General features: G+C 43.3%; 1 protein-coding gene across 5 annotated transcripts in view; it reads left to right on the plus strand.

Annotated features, from left to right (window-relative positions):
* The window catches only part of ERMAP (erythroblast membrane associated protein (Scianna blood group)), a 33108-nt gene that overhangs the window by 6429 nt on the left and 4724 nt on the right, over positions 1–21955 (plus strand). For 2 of the 5 annotated variants that reach the window (XM_082686098.1, XM_082686099.1), the window contains 8 exons: positions 2450–2579; positions 15813–15902; positions 16136–16474; positions 16744–17022; positions 18444–18560; positions 19100–19132; positions 20090–20122; positions 21319–21339. In XM_082686098.1, coding sequence (XP_082542224.1) covers positions 2450–2579; positions 15813–15902; positions 16136–16474; positions 16744–17022; positions 18444–18560; positions 19100–19132; positions 20090–20122; positions 21319–21339 — 1042 coding nt within the window. Of the gene's footprint in view, positions 1–2081; positions 2104–2449; positions 2580–8980; positions 9002–15812; positions 15903–16135; positions 16475–16743; positions 17023–18443; positions 18561–19099; positions 19133–20089; positions 20123–21318; positions 21340–21955 lie in introns of those variants that run through there. The other 3 variants (XM_082686101.1, XM_082686100.1, XM_082686102.1) reach the window with 3 other exon arrangements.

Here is a 21955-nt window from a genome sequence, read left to right on the forward strand (position 1 = left end):
CACAAAATTACCTTTGTTGTGGTGGGAATATTTAAGATGTACTTTCTTAGCAACTTTCAAATGTGTATTATACATTTGAAATACACCAGCGAACTTCTCATACTCTGCCACAGTTAAACCCACTGGTGTATCTTGCATATTGAATAGATCTTTTTTCTTTCTTTCTTTTTTTTTAAAGATTTTATCCATTTACTTGACAGACAGAGATCACAAGTAGGCAGAGAGGCAGGCAGAGAGAGAGAGAGGAGGAAGCAGTCTCCCTGCAGAGCAGAGAGCCCAATGTGGGGCTTGATCCCAGGACCCTGGGATCATGACCTGAGCCGAAGGCAGAGGCCCTAACCCACTGAGCCACCCAGGCACCCCTTGAATAGATCTTTTATCTTTGCATGATTTTGTCAAGATATGCATTAACCATTTGGAAGTTACTGGTTCACGGACTTATGTAGGTGTTTCAAATGTTGACACATTTCATTACACAACAGCAAAAAAATCACTAATCCTTAATGTCACTACCAAGCTCATGAGAACGATCTGTTTTTATTGGGATCTCTCAAGCCCACAGGAGCAGAGGAAATGTCAACACAATGAACAAATAAATAACAGCTTAGTATCATTATGAACATAAGAATACCAGGGGACCTCATGAAAGGGTCTCAGGAGCTCCTGGAGTTCATGGACCCCACAGACCCCCATCTGGCTGTTTTAAAGAAACTCTTGCACACGTGAACCAGGAAAGAATGTTCCTAGCAAAAAATGAAACAAGATCGGATCGGGAGGGAGACAAACCATCAGAGACTCTTAATCTCACAGAACAAACTAAGGGTTGTTGGGGGGTTGGTGGGGAGGGATGGGGTGGCCAGGTGATGGACATTAACGAGGGTATGTGCTATGGTGAGTGCTGTGAAGTGTGTAAGCCTCATGATTCACAGACCTATACCCCGGGGGCAAATAATACATTATATATTAATAAAAAAAAATGTTCCTAGCCTCACTGTTTGTAGAAGCCAAAGCCCAGACACAAACTGCATTTTTATCAATGAGGAAATGGACGAAATGTTGGCATATTCCTACAGTGTCTACCACACAGTGGGGAATGAATGTACCAGAGCTCTGTGAATCCATCTGGATGAATTTTGGTATCTTAATCTGTACTCCACCAAAAAGGAGAGTATGAATTGAGTCCTTCTGTGCAAGAGTTTATTTAGGAGGTGATCCCAGGAATCAGGGTGTGCCTGGTTGGTTCAGTCATTAAGTGACCCAGGTCATGATCCCAGAGTCCTGGGATCGAGCCCTGCATTGGGCTCCCTGTTCAGCGGGGAGCCTGCTTCTCCCATTCCCACTCCCCCTGCTTGTGTTCCCTCTCTTGCTGTCTCTCTCTGTGTTGAATAAATAAATAAAATCTTAAAAAAAAAAAAAAAGGAGGTGATCCCAGGAATCAGAAATGGTAAGTGAGAAGAAAAGGAAGAAAAAGTGCTAAAATGTGCATTATTGAACTACTGATATCTGTGGGTTACTGAGCTCATTCCCTCTGGGAACTCTCCGAGGTGTTGTGTAGAATACAGCTCAGAACTGTCCCTCCGGAGGTATGAGGCTGGAGCATTTTCTGTTGATGCCTGTCACTGCCCAGTTTATCCCCTGGGGTATTAAGGTTCCTGAACTCCTGGGCTGCATACAGGTTGAACAGCCTTCCCAGCCTTTGTAGAGGCCAGATTCAGATAAGCAAAGAGACACTGTGGCCTTTGAGGTGGCTTGCTGGCAGCCCACCTACAAGTTTCAGCTACCTCCTCCTGCCACAATGGGGCAAGAGTAGGGGACGGGGCTGAGGGCATATAGTGTGGGCCAACACAGGTGTCTGCTAGACTCCGAAACTAAGGTTGAGTGAAAAAAGGAAAATCACAGGGAATTAAGTACAATGTGCTCCATCTGTATAAAGTTAAAAAAATACATAATGCATTGTTAAGGATACAATTATGGATATTATGAATGTAGAGTTATGGATATTATGAAAGCAAGCCGGGCAGGAAAGGGTTTATCACATGTCGGGAGACAGTAAGCAAGTCTATTTGTCAGAAAGCACACGTCGGGGTGCAGCTGGAGATAAAGGTAGTGGGTTAAAGAAGGCAGCTAATTGGCGGGTGTCTTTGAAACCAATCTTCAATTTTACTCTAATATGGGAAGTAAAGGGGAGCAAGCTTATCCGAAAGTGTATGATAGGATCAAAACATATTGCAGGGAATCATTACGCAGTTAGCTTGGGAGGGAAAGGGGGCTGAGGGGCAAAGTTCCCTTACACTGGGTGGCACTGGGAATGTTCCCTCGCTTTTAGCCTCCTCTTTGCTCTGTTCCTTTATCAGGAGCAGACAGGCAGGGTGTGGCTTGTTGGTGTATAGGAGGCAGCTAGGGGAGCCCCTGGCTTTGGGCTTCAAATAAAAAGGTGAAATCTTCCCAGGCTCACCTCCATGGCCTTCCTGATGTCCCTGTCCGGTGCCTCATCTCCCTGAATGGCCGGAGGAAGCGTTCCCAGCTTGGACACTCCAGCTCTGCTGGTGAGGCACAGAGGGTCCTCGATTCCAAAGGTGGTGAGTCCATTTCCCTTCCTCTTGTCTTTGGCTGTCTGAGGATTCTCCAATTCGTTGGAGAAACTCTCCGCCTTGTCGGCACCACACTTTAGAGGATGAAATGTGGGAAGGGAAAACGGGCACAAAAGGATGAGTGACCAGGGGGCTGGACAAGGGGGTTTTGATGAAAAACTCTCATTGAAGTAGTATTGTTATCAGTCTTAATTATGAAAGCTATCATTTATTTAACCCTTATTATTAGCTGGGTCCTGGACTGTGTGCATTTACACTGATCATCTGCAAATTTTCAGCGTCTAGTCTTAGTCTGCTTGAAGTTGTCAAGGGAACGTCCATTGTGTGTTTTTTTTCTGACTTAAGAGTTTTGAAATTAAACTTTTTCAATTAGCAATAATCGCGCCTCGGATAAACCTCATTGGCTACGATACTGCCACTGCGCAAAGCTTGAAATTAAACTTTTTAAAACCCAAATGTAAATGAGTGCCTGGGGACAAAATGTTTCCAACACATGTAGCAGAAAAAAATTGTTACCATATGAAGAATTTTTTAAGCCATTAAAGAGGCAAATGCCCACATAAAAAAATGGACAAAGTGTTTAGACAGGTAATTGACAAAGTCCAAATAACAATTAAGTAATCAAGAAATATAAATCAAAATAAAACACCGTTAATTATTTTAAAAGAGACACATTTTGTTACTTATTAAAATGACAATAATTTTTTTAAAAAACATAAAACCCTGTGATGGCAAGATTGTGGGAAACAGGCAATTTCCTAACTTTGATCTGACCTTTCTTTTATTTTCTTTTTTTAAAATTTTTAATTTCTTTTCAGCGTAACGGTATTCATTGTTTTTTCACCACACCCAGTGCTCCATGCAATCCGTGCCCTCTCTAATACCCACCACCTGGTTCCCCCAACCTCCCACCCCCTGCCCCTTCAAAACCCTCAGATTGTTTTTCAGAGTCTATAGTCTCTCATGGTTCACCTCCCCTTCCAATTTCCCTCAACTCCCTTCTCCTCTCCATCTCCCCATGTCCTCCATGCTATTTGTTATGCTCCACAAATAAGTGAAACCATATGATAATTGACTCTCTCTGCTTGACTTATTTCACTCAGCATAATCTCTTCCAGTCCCATCCATGTTGCTACAAAAGTTGGGTATTGACCTGACCTTTCTAGAAGGCAATTTGGTAGTGCACATTAAGAGTCTGTTTTGAAGATGGGAAACTCAAAGCCCAAGAGTTTAAGTGACTTGCTTAAAGTTACAGAGTCAACAGTGAGGAACTAAACCAAGATTAGGGCTAAGACTTCTAATTCTAGTCCTCAATGCATTATCAATTGTAACAATGCTTGTAATAACAACGTGTTGGAAAACCTAAATATCCTACAAATACAGAATCATTTTTAAAATTCTCTGATATCCATGATGGAATACTTAAAATCATTAAAAGAATATTTGATGGTATGGGAAAATGTACATAATGTAGTACTTGGGAAAACTGGCAAATATCAACAGTGTGGTCCAATTAAAAAAAATAATACACAGGCATGGAAAAAATATTTGAAGAAACATATCTCTGAGTGGAGGAATTACAAATGATTTTTAAAATTTTAACCATTTTGGGGGGTAATTTCCAGATTTTCTACAATAAGGATGGAAAAAGCAATACATTTTATTTAATAAAAACCTCTTTTAAAAAGATTTTATTTATTTATTTGAGTGAGAGAGTGGGAGAGAGAGTGGGAGAGCACAAGTAGGGGGAGTGGCAGAGGGAGAGAGAGAGAAAGAGAGAGAGGCAGACTCCCCGCTGAGCAGGGATCCCTGAGTGGGGCTCGATCCCAATACCCTGGGATCATGACCTGAGCTGAAGGCAGACACCTAACAGCCTGAGCCACCCAGCTACCCCTAAACATTTTTTTAAATGGCTGAAATACTATGGGGCTATCCTGAAGGTGAATTGGAGCTGACTGACTGGTGGGTGCCTGTCAGGGAAGGAAAAACCTATCTCAGAGGGCATGTGAGTGGCTCACAAAGTCTGAGGGAATTTGAGGCCACAACTGGGGACATAGTGAGAAAAGAGAGATTTTAGTTCCTTGAATTTGGATGAATACAAAGAAAAAATTAGAATTCTGATATAGCAATGAAAAAATACATATTTACATATAGCAGTGTACTTGGGGGACATGCTGTACTATGGGGGTCTTATATGAGAGGTGGCATCTTGACAGCCAATGATGAGGACTCCCACACACTATCTGTTCACCCTTTTCTGTTTCCAGTCATTTTCTTCTATCCTGTCTCCCCACTACCATCTTTTAGTTTCCTCCCCTGTTCTTAGGTTTCTTCTCCCCATCAGACTTGGAAATGTGCACTGAATACCATGGCTCTCCTTCACCACTACTCTGCCCTCTGAAGGTTCTCAACATTAGACTCTCACTAATCCTCCTCTAACTTAATAATTTTGTAAACTTGAGCATCACGTTTCCTAATTAAGTTATTTCTAGCAAAGAACTGAAAATTTTTCCTTTTCATGAAGCAGAATTATAGTATATTAGAACTGGAAAGGAATTTAGTGCTTCATCTAATCAAAACTCTTTAATTACATGAATTTACCTTTTGCTGAATTTATTTTTGTGATACATATTTTTATTGTTATAGTATGATTTATTAATAAGTCAGGAAATAGAGATGAGAAAAAATTGTATTTCCAACGTCTTAATTATTAATCATCCCTATTTTATAGGACTTACTCTCAACTCCTTTCTTAAATGCTCTTTAGTCTAGTTATAATCATTGTAAATATGTTATTTCATATTTTGATTTTTTTAAAAGATTTTTTATTTTATTTATTTGACAGACAGAGATCACAAGTAGACAGAGAGGCAGGCAGAGAGAGAGAGAGAGGAGAAAGCAGGCCCCCTGCAGAGCAGAGACCCCCAACGTGGGGCTCTATCCCAGGACCCTGGAATCATGACCCGAGCTGAAGGCAGAGGCTTTAACCCACTGAGCCACCCAGGCGCCCCCATATTTTGATTTTAATACATTATTATTAGTTTTCACTGGAAACATAGGCTTGATGAATCATAATTTATTTAATCATCTTCCTTATTGATGTGTTTGTAGATAGTCCAGTTTTTCACTATTATAATAATACTGCTGAGGTCATGTAACATTTTTTCTTTCAGATTCTTTTTTTCTTTCTTTTTTTTTTTTTTTTTAAAGATTTATTTATTTGACAGAGAGAAATCACAAGTAGACAGAGAGGCAGCCAGAGAGAGAGAGAGAGGGAAGCAAGCTCCCTGCTGAGCAGAGAGCTCGATGCGGGACCCGATCCCAGGACCCTGAGATCATGACCTGAGCCGAAGGCAGCGGCCCAATCCACTGAGCCACCCAGGCGCCCCCAGATTCTTTTCTTAGAGTAGAGTTCTAGTATTTCCTACTGGATTGAAAGGCAAATACATTTGTTTATCTCTTGGTACTTTCCAATTTACAATGAATCTCCCATTTTAAAGATGGGAAGCCCAAGGCCTAAGACTCAGTGATTTGCTCAAAGTTACAAAGTCACATAGTAAGTTAGGGACTAAGACAGGACTAAAACCAAGCCATCTGACACTAGCCTTCCATTCGCCAAGGATACTAGCTTTTCCTTTACTATTGGTTTTATTTACCATTGGATTCTTCGGAATTTTCAGATGACATGCCATCTGACTTTTTTCAGATGACATTATGAGTGAAATTCACATCTTTTTTTTTAAAGATTTTATTTATTTATTTGACAGACAGATCACAAGTAGGCAGAGAGGCAGGTGGGCGGGGGGAGAGGGGAGCAGGCTCTCCACTGGGCAGAGAGCCTGATGCGGGGCTTGATCCCAGGACCCTGAGTTCATGACCTGAGCCAAAAGCAGAGGCTTTAACACACTGAGCCACCCAGGTGCCCCATGAAATTCATGTCTTTAATTAAAAAACTAAGATCTGGGGCACCTGGGTGTTTCAGTTGGTTAAGTAACTGCCTTCGGCTCAGGTCATGGTTCCAGAGTCCTGAGATCAAGTCCCGCATTGGGCTCCCAACTCCATGGGGAGTCTGCTTCACCTTTTTACCTTCTCTGCTCTCATGCTCACTCCCTCTCTCTCAAATAAATAAAATCTAAAAAAAAAAAAGAAAGAAAAAAGAAAAAAAAAGCTAAGATCTAACATCACACTACTCACACTCAACAGAATACACCTTAAGAAACACACACACATGAAATATTTACCAAAATAGACCATATGCTAGCACATGAAACAAGTCAGTAAGTTTAAAAGGATTCAAATCATACAGTATATGTTTTTTTGCCTACAATGGAATTAAATTAGAAATTAATAAACAGAGGGGTACCTGGGTGGCTCAGTTGGCTTAGCACCCAACTCTTGGTTTCAACTCAGGTCATGATCTCATGGGTTGTGGGATCGAGTCCCAGGTCTGGCTTGATCAAGTGGGGAGTCTGCTTGAAGATTCTCTCTCTCTGTCCCTCCCTACCCCCATGCTTGTGCACATGCTCTCTCTCTCTAAAATAAATAATCCTTAAGAAAAAGAAATTAAGGGGTGCCTGGGTGGCTCAGTGGTTTAAAGCCTCTGCCTTCAGCTTAGGTCATAATCCCGGCATCCTGGGATTGAGCCCAGCATTGGGCTCTCTGCTCGGCAGGGATCCTGCTTCCTCCTCTCTCTCTGCCTTCCTCGCTGCCTACTTGTGATCTCTCTCTGTCAAATAAATAAATTTAAAAAAAAATAAAAAGAAATTAATAACAGAAAGGCATCTTGAAAGTTCCCAAATATTTAGAAACTAGATAACACACTTCTGAATAACCCACAGGTCAAAGAAGAAATCAAAAGGGAAATTAGAAAATATTTTGAACATAATGAAAATAAAACCACCACATATTAAAATTTGTAGGATGTCACTAAAGCAATAGCTATGGAGAAATTTATAGTACTACATGGATATATTAGAAAAGATTTCAAATCAATGACCTAAACAACAAGAAAAAGACAAATTCAAAGGAAGCAGAAGAAGGGAAGTAATAACAATCCAAGCAGAAACTGATACAGTAGAAACCAGGAAAACATTAAAGAAAAACAATGAAACCAAGAGCTGGTGGTTCTTTGAGAAGATCAATAAAAATGATAAAGCTCTAGCCAGACTGATCAAGAAAAAAGAGACACAAATTACAAATGTCAGGAATGAGAGTGGTGACATTACTACATTAATTAATTAATTAAGCAAATTCTTGAAAGACCCGAACTACCAAACTCACTCAAGAAGAAGTGGATAATCTGAATGAGCCTATGTTTATTAAAGAAATTGAATGTGTAGTTACAAACCTTCTCATAAAGAAAACTCTAGGCCCAGATGGCTTCACTGGTGATTTCCATCAAACATTTGAGGAAGATATACTATCAGTGCTGCATAAACTCTTTTAGAAAATTGAAGAGGAGAGAATACTTCTCATCTCATTCTATGTTAACAGCATTACTCTTAATTACCAAAATCAGAAAAAGATAGTACAAGAGAAATACTGACTCTATCTTTCTTGGACATAGAGGCAAAAATTCTTAGCATTTTAAAAAATTTTAGCCAAAGATATAGAAAAAAGGCTACTTCATGATTGACTGGGGTTTATCCCCAGAAGGCAGGGTTGGTTAATATTTAAAAAATCAACCAATGTGGGCACCTGGGTGGCTCTGCCTTTGGCTCAGGTCATGATCTCAGGGTCCTGGGATCAAGTCCCGCATCTGGCTCTCTGCTCGGCAGGGAGCCTGCTTCCTCCTCCTCTCTCTCTCAGTCTCTCTGCCTGCCTCTCTGCCTACTTGTGATCTCTCTCTGTCAAATAAATAAAATCTTTAAAAAAAATAAAAATAAAAATCAACCAATGTAATTTACTATATTAACAAACTAAAAATTAAAAAATTATCTGATCATTTCAATAGATACAAAAATATAATTTGACAAAACTTAACATCTATTCCTGATAAAAATTCTCAGTAAACTTGGAATAGAAAGGAATTTGCTTGACTTGATAAATGACATCCATGAAAAGCTTATATTACACTCAATGGTGAGGAAGGAATGTTTTCTGCTAGGATCAGGAACAAGGCAAGGAACCAATGCAATAAGGCAAGATAAGGAAATAAAAGACCTCCAGATTACAGATGAAGAAGTAAGACTTTTTTTATTCACAGGTGATGTGACCACCTATGTAGAAAACCCTATGGAAGCTACAGAAAAACTAGAACTGACAAGTGAATCTAACAATATCATGGATATAAGACCAACATACAAAAATCAACTTTGTTTTTATATGCTAGTAATGAAAAATCAGAAATTAAAATTAATAACAATACCGTCAAATATTAAATATTTGGGAATGAAGCTGACAAAACATAGGTAAGATTTATACACTGAGAACCATAAAATTCTCAGTGAGAACTTTCACTGAGAGAAATGAAAGAAGACGTGAATAAGTGGGGAGATAAACCATATTCATTGGCCCAAACACTCGATGTGGTTAAGTTGTGAATGGTCCTTGAATTGTGTATGGATATTGAACTTTAGAAGGTGAAATCATATTTTATATTTATTAGGGGGACTTTCTTCATAAAGAACTTCCATGATGATTACTCAAAAAAGTGAGGAAGTCATTTGCCCATTTTGTATCTCATGCTACAGGTGTATGTCTTCATTCTTTCATCTATTATCCCTGTTCGACATTTTACTGCTAGTTTCCTTGCATAATACCCTGGTGTCTGCATGATTGCCTTTCCTATTCCAAGTGTAAAATGAGGAATATAATACCCACTTCTCAGGGTTATTATCAATACCAAAGACAACATATGCAGAATACCTATAGTTACAGTAAATGGGAGCTACTGTTAATAGAGAACAATATTAGCAATCCAAAAATATATTTAGGATTTGGGGTTAATTCAATCCTACATTAATAGAATGTTGATTATTATAATATTGATATATGTTAACTGAGAACATGATGGAAGGAGGGGCCATCCTGGCCAACCAGATCAGAAGGATAGATCCTGGAGATCAGTATGGTGACCCGATGGTTATTACATCGACGTAAGAATATATGAAATAGGGGCGCCTGGGTGACTCAGTGGGTTAAGCCTCTGCCTTCCTCTCAGGTCATGATCTCAGGGTCCTAGATTAAGCGCTCTCTACTCGGCAGGGAGCCTGCTTCCTCCTCTCTCTATGCCTGCCTCTCTGCCTACTTGTGATCTCTCTCTCTCTCTCTGTCAAATAAATAAATAAAATATTTTTTAAAAAAAAGAATATGTGAAATAAAAGACCTAGCAGCCCTTGTTAATTTTCCATTCCAAGCTCTGAGAAGAGGGTCCGCTGAGCAGCTATGGCTGCAACTTTTGGCTGTGGACCCTGACTGGGGCGGGGTGGGGGTGGGGGATGGGGGTTAGTGGTGGGATGGGGGGCACTTCCAGCTGTGCTTCTTTGCCTCCTGCACTGCGTGCGCCTTTGCTCAAAATTTACTCTGTTTCTCCTCCTTCTCCTTCCTTCCTCATCATCTTCCTCCTCCTTCTTTTAATATTCACTGTATTTGTTTTCTTCATCAAAGTTATGTGTATTCAAGGTAGAAAACTGGGAAAATATAGAGGAATATAAGGTCACCTAATCCTCACTGCTACGCCCAGAAGTAGTCATTTTTTTTTTTTAAGTATCTATGTTCTTGCCTTTTTTTCCTGAGCACCTTCTCCCTAAATGGTATGATACAATGTATATTGTACTTAAAGTTATTAGTTTGGATTATAGTAAAAATTTCCCAGTGCTATTAAAGATTGTTCTTTGACATGATTATGAAATGCTGCAGAGTATTTCATTCCAAGAGTGTATCATACACAGTTCACTATCTTCATTTTAATGGACTTTTGGGTTTCTCTCCGTTTTTCCTTTTGAAAAATAACTTTGTGGGATGCGTGGGTGGCTCAGTCATTAGGTGTCTGCCTTCAGCTCAGGTCATGATCTCAGGGTCCTGGGATCGAGCTCTGCATAGGGCTCCTTGCTCAGCAGGAAGCCTTTTTCTCCCTCTCCCACTCCCCCTGCTTGTGTTCCTTCTCTCGCTGTCAAATAAATAAATAAAATCTTTAATAAAAAATTACTTTGTGGGGCACCTGGGTGGCTCAGTGGGTTAAAGCCTCTGCTTTCGGCTCGGGTCATGATCCCAGGATCCTGGGATCAAGTTCCACATCAGGCTCTCTGCTCAGTGGGGAGCCTGCTTCCCTCCCTCTCTCTCTGCCTGCCTCTGTGCCTACTTGTGATCTCTGTCTGTCAAATAAATAAATAAAATCTTTTTTTAAAAAATTACTTTGTGATGAGCATCTTGGCCAGCAAATCCTTATACACATCCTTACTGATTCCTATAAGATTCTTTTCTGGAAGTGGAATTCGTGGGTTAAAACTTTTGCGTATTTACAAATCGTTTGATACTTATGACTAACTTATACTTGTGACAGTTGTTTTGCGATGAACAAGAGAGTTGGTTTGCCCACATGTGTGATAATTTTTTTTAATATTAGATAATTTGAAAGGAAGACAAAACACATCTAACCATGGCCTTAATTTGCATTTCTCTTTTTGACTAGAGAGTGAATGTCCTACTTCTGATGTCATCCTCCCCAGCGTTAGTCTGCTCCCATAGCCACTTTCTGTTCATCGGTAACTTGGTAATGTACTTCAGGGAGACTCCCCTCCTCAGGCCACCTCAGCTGCCCTCTTACAGAGTGACAGCATGATGGAAGGACTTCATTTGCTTTTTTATTTTTAGAATCTGGTGCAAATGATTTCACATGTATTTTCTGGGAATCCTTACTATAACCCTAGCTATGAGATAGGTACAATTATTAGCTTCATTTCATGTGTGAATTAAGAGGAGACTTGGAGAAACCAACCAACTAACTATCTAACTAACTAACCTAAGGTCACACAGCCAGGTAATAGCAGAGCCAGAGCTGGAACCCAAGCTGACTCTAGAGCCCATCTTCTTAATCACTTAATAATCTATCTGAATCTTGGAAGATGGGACTGTGGGGTTCTCCTCTTCCTTGACTACAAACAGCCCCATTTCAGCATGGAGCTCTGTGTCACTCTGCGCATGTCTACCCAAGGGATGTTACAAAAGCACCTTCTAGTTGAGGGTTTTGGGGATTAGGGTAACTGCCAGGGATCTCAGGCCCTGCCTACTTCCACCGTGGACTATAATTTTTTAAGACTTTATTTATTTATTTGACAGACAGAGATCACAAGTAGGCAGAGAGGCAGGCAGAGAAAGAGGAGGAAGCAGGCTTTCCGTGGGATGATATATTTTTTTTAAGATTTCATTTATTTATTTGAGAGAGGGATAGAGATAGCAGCAGAGAGCACAAGTAGGGGAGGAGAGAGAGAAGCAGGCTCCCCACTGAGCAGAGAGCCTGATGTGGGACTCGATCCCAGGATCCTGAGATCATGACCTGAGCCAAAGGCTGACGCTTAACCGACTGAGCCACCCAGATGCTCCATCTTGGATGATAACTGATAAGGCAGAGAGCCTTTCTCCTTTACCTAACTTCTCGTGTTCAATTTCTGAGTAGCTGGTAACCTGTGGGAAAAATGGGTGGGATGGGTGGGGGGGAGTCTTGACTGTAACACAGTCCTAACCACACACTGTGTCCTGCTGCTGTGTTGCCAATTGTAACCCTAGGGGATTAGAGATGGATGTTATGTGCATCATGATTGAAAAACAAAAACAACCCTAAATCAGTGTTCTGTTTGCCACAAGAGAAACAATTGGAAATTTGTTCAAAGCTTAAGTCCATCTTCAGTTTCCCAAACTCCCTTTGACAGTTCCACCTCCTCCAAGTCCTGGTTTGCCCAATTCCAAAAACTTCAGGGGCCTGGCCTGATAACTTCTACAAAAACCCTCCTCTTTGAAGAGGATTTGAAATATTGGGGAGAATTCAAGAGACAATATCTCTGCTGGGGTTTTTTGTTTATTTGTTTTTTAGACACAGAGAGAGAGAGAGCTCAACTGGGGCTGGGGAGACAGACAGAGGGAGAGGGAGAATCTCCCAAGCAGGCTCCATGCCCAAGTGGGGCTCAGTGAGGGGGTTCAACTTCATAACCCTGAGATCATGACCTGAGCTGAAACCAAGACTCTGGTTGATGCTTAACTGATTGAGCCACCCAGTTGCCCCACTTCTCCAGAGTTTTTAGAATTAAACTTTATCCCCAGTTGTGGCATGAAAGTTTTGTTTCCTACTAGAGGAATTTCTGGCAGTAGCAAGTACTTTTTTTAATTTCTTTTTAAAAAATCAACATATAATGTATTATTTTCCCCAGGGGTAAAGGTCTATGAACCATCAGGCTTACACATTTCACAGCACTCACCATAGCACATACCTTCCCCAGTGTCCATAATCCAACCACCCTCTCCCTATCCCTCCCGGCCCCCCAGCAACCCTCAGTTTGTTTCCTGAGATTAAGAGTCTCTTATGGTTTGTGTCCCTCCCAATTCCATCTTGTTTTATTTTTTTCCTTCCCTACCCCCCACACCTCCCTGCCCTGCCTCTCAGATTCCTCATATCAGAAAGATCATATGATAATTATCTTTCTCTGGTTGACTTATTTTGCTCAGTATAATACTCTCTAGTTCCATCCACATCATTGCAAATGGCAAGATTTCATTTCTTTTGATGGCTGCATAGTATTCCATTGTATATATACACCACATCTTCTTTATCCATTATCTGTTGATGGACATCTAGGTTCTTTCTATAGTTTGGCTTTGTGGACACTACTGCTATAAACATTTGGGCACACATGCCCCTTCAGATCACTATGTTTGTATCGTTTTTTTTAAGATTTTATTTATTTATTTATTTGACAGACAGAGATCACAATTAGGCAGAGAGGCAGGCAGAGGGTGGGAGAGGGGGACTACGTTTGTATCTTTAGGGTAAATATCCAGTAGTGTGATTGCTGGGTCATAGGGTAGCTCTATTTTCAACTTTTTGAGGTACCTCATGCTGTTTTCCAGAGTAGCTGCACCAGCTCGCATTCGCACCAACAGTGTAGGAGGGTTCCCCTTTCTCTGCATCCTCACCAGCATCTGTCATTTCCTGACTTACTAATTTAGCCATTCTGACTGGTGTGAGGTGGTATCTCATTATGGTTTTGATTTGTATTTCCCTGATGCCGAGTGATGTGGAGCAACTTTTTCATGTGTCTGTTGACCATCTGGATGTCTTCTTTGCAGAAATGTCAGTTCATTCTGCCCATTTCTTAATTTAATTCTTTGTTCTTTGGGTGCTGAGTTTGGTAAGTTATTTATAGATTTTGGATACTAGCCCTTTATCTGATATGTCGTTTGCAAATATCTTCTCCCATTCTGTCAGTTGTCTTTTGGTTTTGTTGACTGTTTCCTTTGCTATGCAAAAGTTTTTGATCTTGATGAAGTCCCAATAGTTCATTTTTGCCCTAGCTTCCCTTGCCTTTGGTGATGTTTCCAGGAAGAAGTTCCTGCTGCTGAGGTCAAAGAAGTTGCTGATTGTGTTCTCCTCAAGGATTTTGATGGATTTCTTTCTCACATGGAGGTCTTTCATCCATTTTGAGTCTATTTTTGCGTGTGGTGTAAGGAAATGGTCCAGTTTCATTCTTCTGCCTGTGGCTGTCCAATTTTCCCAATACCATTTGTTGAAGAGATTGTCTTTTTTCCATTGGACATTCTTTTCTGCTTTGTCGAAGATTAGTTGGCCATAGAGTTGAGGCTCCATTTCTGGGTCTCTATTCTGTTCCATTGATCTATGTGTCTGTTTTTGTACCAGTACCATACTGTCTTGATGATTACAGCTTTGTAATAGAGCTTTAAGTCTAGAATTGTGATACCACCAACTTTGGCTTTCTTTTTCAACATTCCTCTGGCTATTTGAGGTCTTTTCTGGTTCCATACAAATTTTAGGCTTATTTGTTCCATTTCTTTGAAAAAAAATTGATGGTATTTTCATAGGGACTGCATTAATTGTGTAAATTGCTTTAGGTAGCATAGATATTTTCACAATATTTGTTCTTCCAATCCATGAACATGGAACATTTTCCCATTTTTTTTTTGTCTTCCTCAATTTCTTTCATGAGCGCTTTATAGTTTTCCGAGTACCGACTTTTTGGCTCTTTGGTTAGGTTTATTCCTAGGTATCTCATGGTTTTGGGTGCAATTGTAAATGGGACAGACTCAATATCTCTTTCTTCAGTCTTGTTGTTGGTGTATAGACATGCAACTGATTTCTGTGCATTGGTTTTATATCCTGATACTTTACTGAATACCTGTATGAGTTCTAGCAGTTTTGTAGTGGAGTCTTTTGGCTTTTCCACATAAAGTATCATTTCATCTGAAAAGAGTGAGAGTTTGACTTGGAAGAGAGTTTTCTAGTAGGGAATCCTCGGGGGTGTGCTTGTGGTTCATGCACTCATTGCTTCAGTAATAACGACTACAGCACATTTACTGAGCACTTGTTCTGCGAGGCCTTTATGGCAAGATCTTTCCATGCATTGCCTCCTTGAACCCAGGAAGAAGTTTCCACCTTTATAGATTAAGCACTGGAGGCCCACAGATATTAAGAATGTTCCCAGGGCCATGGAGCTAGCACATGAATGGAGCCAAGACTTGAATCCACTGTGGGTAACCACAAGCTAACCACAGGCCCATTCCAAGTCTGTCTTGGAACACTAAGTGCTAGAAGAAGCCAGTATCCTGATGCGCACCTGTTTAATCCCTGGTGTAAGTTCTTGTTCTTCCAGACTCCTCTCTCAGCCTTCCAAATCACACTCGGTGCCTCACCCTCCGTATCACCATGGTCCTCACTCATGGCATTCATAGACACCCATGACCCCAGCCTCCACACTAAGCACTTCCGTCCTTCAACCCTCACAATAATCCTGCCAGAAGGCACAGTTACTATACCCATTTTAAAGACAGAGAAACAGAGTCTCAGTTACAAGGTTACCCAGAGAAGTTAAGTTACAAGTTGACAGGGAGATAAGTAGCAGAGCTTCCAGTTAGCAGAACTTCCAGTTCTGGGCTGTGTGATTCCAGAGCGTTGGCCGAGCAGCCCTCACCGGCACCCCACCTCCTTACACTGTACCGGCACCCACATCCAGCTCACCAGCCCTCTCTGGTGTCTCCCTGCGTCTGTCCTCCTAGTTCCCACGGAGATGGCAAGTTCCTCTGGCTCCTGGCTCTCCAGCTGCCTCGTGGCACTTATGTTCCTCCGGCTGCCCCTGCCCTTGTCAGGTAGGAGTTGGTGAGCCTCTTTCCCTGCCTGGGACCTCTACCCAACGAGTCCCAAGAACAAGGGGCCTTATTTCTTCCCGCGTTCTATTCCACCCACCCCTCCCCGCCGAGTCCTTTCCAATGCCCTTCCCTGGCCTTGCTCTTCGCCAAGACATCCCTTTCACCCGCCGCCGCGCGGCTGTTCTCTGGTCCCGCCTACACGCCCTTGTCTGTTTTCTGTCCGCACTACGCAGGGGACGCCGACGACTACCACCTGGCCCCACTAGGGGGCACAGCCGAACTGCCCTGCCCCATCCCCCTGTGGCCGGTCACCGTGCCCACCGCGGTGACGTGGCTGAGGTCCCCAAGCCCGGACCGCTCCCAGGTCGTGCACGTGTTCCGCGACGGGAGAGACCGGGAGGAAGGCGTGATGCCAGAATACAAGGGGCGGACGGCGCTGCGGAGGGACCCGGGAGAGGGGAGCGTGTCCCTGGAGATCCGCCACGTCCGGCTGGAGGACCGCGGGCTGTACCAATGCGAGGTCCAGATCGGAAACCTGACTCGGGATGGCATCGTGACCCTGCAGGTGGCAGGTTAGTCATTTTCAAAGGGGGGGACAGAGGTACCCCCAAGACCTGAATCGTGGGATGCAGTTACCCCAGGGGTGCATTTGCGAAGTGTGAGGATGAAGCCAGAGACTCTCTCACCCGGTTGGGAGGAGCATGGGGCTGCGGAGAGGGCGGCCCCCGCAAGTGGCCAGGACAGCCCCGCCTCCCCCGGGGAGGCTGCAGGGAGGGAGCCAGGGCTCCGGTGGGGACCGCGCCCCCACCATCAGGCATCTGTGTTCCCGGTCTCCCTCCAGTTCTAGGCTCCGACCCTTATATCCACGTGAAGGGCTACGACGCTGGATGGATCCAGCTGGTGTGCAGGTCTGCGGGATGGTTTCCACAGCCCTTGGCCCAGTGGAAAGACCCTCAAGGCAGAGTGCTTCAACCCTTGTCGGATGTCCATGTCCTGGAAGCTGGGCTCTTCCGGATCGCGGTGTCTAGCAGAGTCAGGGACAGCACACTGGGGAACGTGTCCTGCACCGTCCACAATTTGGCCCTCGGCCAAGAGAAGACCACAGCCATGCTCATAGCAGGTAAAAGCCGGGACAGGAAACGGGCTCGAAGCCCCTGCGGAAAACTCCTACCTGAGTGGAAACTTTATAAAGAATTTTCAAACTTTTTAAATTCTATGAGGAACACATGTTTGTGGTAGAAAAGTTGAAAAAGTGATGAACATTATAAAGAAACCGGAAATGGCCTGTTTTGTCATAAATTAGAACTGCTGCTAACCTCTGGGGGCATTTCTTTAAAGACATTCTTGTATGTCTCCAACTCTTGAGTGTGTGCGTTTTCATATATGTATTCTGCTGGATCTTTTTTCCTTTAGTTACAACGTCCTGAGCATTTTCTGCCCATGTCCTTAAGTAGTTCTCTGCAGCATGATTTTTAAGAGCTACACAGTACTTCGTTGTGTGGTTATAGCATAAGAAAATTAATCAGAGCCCTATTTCTGGACATCTGGGTGGTCTCCAATTTTTCCTCCTATTATAACGAATGATTCAGTGAATATCTTTGCACATATTTTGGGATGTGATTCTGATTATTTTCTTAGAATGCATTTCTGGAAGTAAAATTAAGGGATCCAAAGGGTGTCAATCCTTTAAAGACCCTTTAAACATGGAGCCATGTGGTAAAGCAGAGTGGTTTTGGAGCCAGGAAAGACAGACTGTGGCCTGGGGTCCCAGATCAGAAGGGGTCGGGACTTCTTTGTTCCTCTCTCTGTCCCCCTCCCTTCCCTTACTACTGCCACTGCCTCTCATGAAGTGCTAAGTGCTCTACTCTCCTGACCTCTTTAAGTCTCTCTACAACCCAACGGGACAGAAATTACATCATCTCTATTTCCTAGATGGTCAGCTAGGCTTGGGGAGGCTCAGTCTCTTGCCCAGGGTCACACACTGCTGAGTGAGGTCTCGCATCCAGCTGAGACTCTTCCCATGAGTCACAGAGCTTCTTCTGCTCTTTCTCTCTTCTTTCCTTTCTCCTTTCTTCTTGTCCAGGCTTTAGGTCTCCTGCTATAGCACCACAGAAATGGTTCTGCCCCTGCTGGTAGGGCTCAGGGCCAAGATGTCACTCACTGACTGTTGTTTCACAGCAAAGTGAGGACTTGATGGGGAGACAGGTGGGTGCTCATGAGAAAGATGATCCCTGAGGAAGCCCCTCCTATCCTTCAAAGTCACCAGATAATGGCTCCATCCAGGATAGGACAAGGTTGTGGTTGAAAAGTGGAGTTTAACCTGTTGTCTTCAGGCAGGACCATCAGAACTACCCCTAAGAAATGAACATCTCACTTTGAAATCATCCCTGGTCACTCCCCCCACAGTCTTGGCTAGAAGTCTCTCTCTAACCAAGAAGTTGGGATGTGCTTGAGCCATCTGCCATCTGAAGCAAGGTCTGTGGCATGGGAGAAGCTGTTGGATGTCTCTTTGAGGGTGGCCATTGGTGGTTTCTGTTTTAGCCCCTTCTCCAGGGAGGATCTCCTCCTCTACAGTGGCTCTTGCTGTCATCCTGCCTTTCCTGGGGATTCTCATCTTCGTGGGCATTTACCTCATCTGGAAGCAAAGAAGATCAAAAGGTAACTAAGTGGTAAAGGCGCCCCAGCTGGCAAGAAGTGGAATGGGCTTCTCTAGGAAATGTCCAGGAAGAAGTAGACATGGACGTGAATTACCTGTAGGTTGGGGACCCTGCAAAATGGCAGAGAGAGAACTGGTAGAGCCTTGCCTGGGGACTCCCAATGCAGAGAAGGTCAGAGAAACTGCAGAAAAATCCTGGATAGAGCTGTGAATCATTATCTTTTGATAAATTAGGAAAGAACTGATCTTGCCAGCCTGTTAATTAAGAAACACAATTCTAGCCATGAGATAAAACCCCACAAATACGGTTGAATTTCACAGGATCGCAGGGTTGCACATGACCCTGAGAGTCAGAGAATCCAATATTTTTTCCCCCGATCTGATGGTTTGAAGACCTGCTAATCCTTTCAAATAGTCACACGCCCAGAGTGACAAGGAGCAAAGTCCTCCTAGGCAGCTTGGGCCATCTTTGGACAACCCTGCCTATTAGAAAAAGCCCTTCCTTAAACTGAGCTGATACCTCTCTCTTTCTGTCTTCTAGAGAAGCTTCTCTATGAACAGGTGATGGAGGTAGGTAAGTGTCCTGAGTTGGGTGGAGATGTTACTGTGTTTTAATCATTTTGTTAGTTTTAGATTAGCTGAAAATCCCAGTATCTGCTGTCCTTACAGGCAGGGGTGGTGGGACATCTTTACCTTCCTTTCCAGTTTTCACAGACACTTAACTTGTCAGAGCTTGCCTTCTAGTATGTTTGGTGATTTTTGTATGTGAACTCACTGCTTGATCTGTGGGGGTCATGTAGGTCTAACATGGGGGGAGCTTTTATTCATTCAACAAACAATTAGTGATTGTCTACTAAGTGCCCTGGACTATACTAGACGCTGGGGTCACAATGGCAAGTAAAAGCAGATACAGTCTGTGCCTTCTTGGAGCTTTCAGTCCAGTCAGGGAAGCAGATGTGAGTGAAGAAATTACATAGATAAATGTGCACACATGCCATGAGAGGAAGTTCTAAGGGCCATAAAGACTAGATCCAGGAGGAACCAACCAACCAAACTTGAGGGACAGGAGTGGAGTCCCCAGAGGATGTTTGGAGGAAGACAGGCAGGCTTGGAGGAAGAGGGAACGGAAAACCTTCCGCAGCAGAAAGAACAACATGCAAAAGACACACAGTGCAGAAGTGAGGGGAAAGGTGACAGGAGATGAGGCTGTGGACTTAGCAGGGGTCAAGCCAGGGGAGGCTTTGTAGATCGTTTTTCTTTTCGGAGCAGTGGTGAAGCAGTGAACAGGGCAGTCCTGACCAGAATTGTGCTTCGAGAAGCTCTCTGGCTGCAGTGTTAAGAAGGGACCAGAGGAAGCTAGACAGGATGAGGGGGGCTGGTGGGGGGCACCATTTCTGTCATCCAGATGAGAGATGGTGAGGGCCTGGGTCAAGGAGGTAGAGATAGGGAGCCTCAAAGGCAGGTGAACTCAATAGGAGTTGAGGACCATCAAAGTAATGGCATAGAATCTCATTTACTTTTCTTCCTCTAGAAAATCTTCTCTCAGACCACGCAAAAGAAAAAGGTAATTATATGTACAGAATAAAGAGTAGGGGACAAATAACAAAGAACACATTCTTCCCACTTCTACATGAATGTTGACAGTCTGTCATACACACATTACACACACACACACACACACACACACACACACACCCCTTCCATTAATATTATTGGAATCTACTTTCCCATATCAAGGGGCTATAGAGCAACTATGGTGAGGGGATGCCCTTGATCAACATTCACAGGTCTGAACTGTCCTGAGCTCTCTTCATCAGCCTTTCCACCAATCACCTAAAAAGAAGGTCTACTTACTATTTGAAAAGGTATTATGATGGTCATATGGGGTGTATAAGCATCTCAGAACTCCATACAGCTTTTGCATTGAGAGAGGCAGTGTGATATGAGGGGAGGATCCCTGGCTCTACAGAAAAGGGCTGGTTCAGTGACTCTCGGCTCAGATCACCAGTGTGCCCCTTACTGGCCTTGGACAAGGTACTTCACTGCTCTGAGCTTTGGTTTCCCCATCTGTAAAATGGGGACAGTGAGTCTCCTCACCTGATTGTTTTCAGGATTAAAATAGACAACTTAAAAAGTTCTTATTACAAAGCCTGGTACCCCTTTCCCTTTCCACCTGTCATCTTCATTAATTGAGTGTGTGCCCTGGACCACTGAGAGTAGAAGTCAGACACATCCAGCGTACAAAAAAAAAAAAACAAACCAGGGGGCTCTGCCCTTGGAAGGTCTTGCTGGGAAGACAAGTCCCTGGCTCGAAATGGCTCTGTCTGCCCTGATTTCTGCATCCCATCTCCTTCAAGGCGGTGAAAGTGTGGGTGCACCCACCTCAGGGATGCTATGGCCATTCTGTCCAGGGGCGGAGGGCACGGTGTGGTAGAGTGGGGCTGTCTCCGACTGGGAGTCTCACAGTATCGCTATTAGCAACAGTAGGCTATTAAAGGACAACAAGACACACGTACGTGAGCACACAGTTACAAACACACAGAAACACTCAACGGGGACCACAGAAAAAGAGCTGGACAAAAAGGGAGGGCCAAGAAAGGCAAACCCAAAGTTCCGGGCAGTCCAGATCCTCAGGAAGTTTCAGGGCCCACAGGCTGGTTCATCACCCCTTCCACTGGTCAGGTGGGGTGGGGGGGCGGAATGGAGTGATGAGCCTTTCTGTGTCCCATCTGTTCACGCATGCCTTTTTCTGTTTTTTAGGAAGGCTCCATAAAGCCCTCAGTAAGTTCCACCCCTCATCCATGGCACAAAGCTCCTTCTGCTGATGTCTTTGCTTTAGGATGAGTGTCTCAGTTTCATTTCTTGGGGCAGAAGGTGGGGGCAAGGGTACTTGAGGTCATGGGGCTTGGAGATGTATTGGCTCTCAAAGTCCTCTCTTCTCAAATATTTCCTGTTCCTCTTTCCCACAGAACAGTTATCTTGTCTCTACGTGGGAAAGATTTTACTGGGAAGCACTCACCTCCCATGGGTGAAGCTACCTGGGAGACCTTTTTTATTCCCTAGGTGTGACATTCCCTTCGGGATCCTCATTACAGTGAGTGTGTGGAGCAGCGTTTCTCCACCACTTCACGCATGAGAACCTCTTTATAACCACAAAAACCTTCAGACATGTGATGACATGTCTCTTATTTTACATTGAGAAAATATACCTAAGGAAATCAAATGGACATTGGGTGATGGTTTTAAATGAACTTGGACTTTATTCTTCTCCCACAACATCCTACAAATGTTTATGTTGTGGTGACCTAGATGCAGAAGATGTGTTGTTGACTTGGTCTGCCAGAAAGTTCTGGCGGTCACAGAAACTGGCTGACTCTCCTCTGCCTTGTCCCCGGGG

The sequence above is a fragment of the Mustela nivalis genome, assembly GCF_964662115.1.
Source record: "Mustela nivalis genome assembly, chromosome: 10".
Classification (NCBI taxonomy): Eukaryota; Metazoa; Chordata; class Mammalia; order Carnivora; family Mustelidae; genus Mustela; species Mustela nivalis.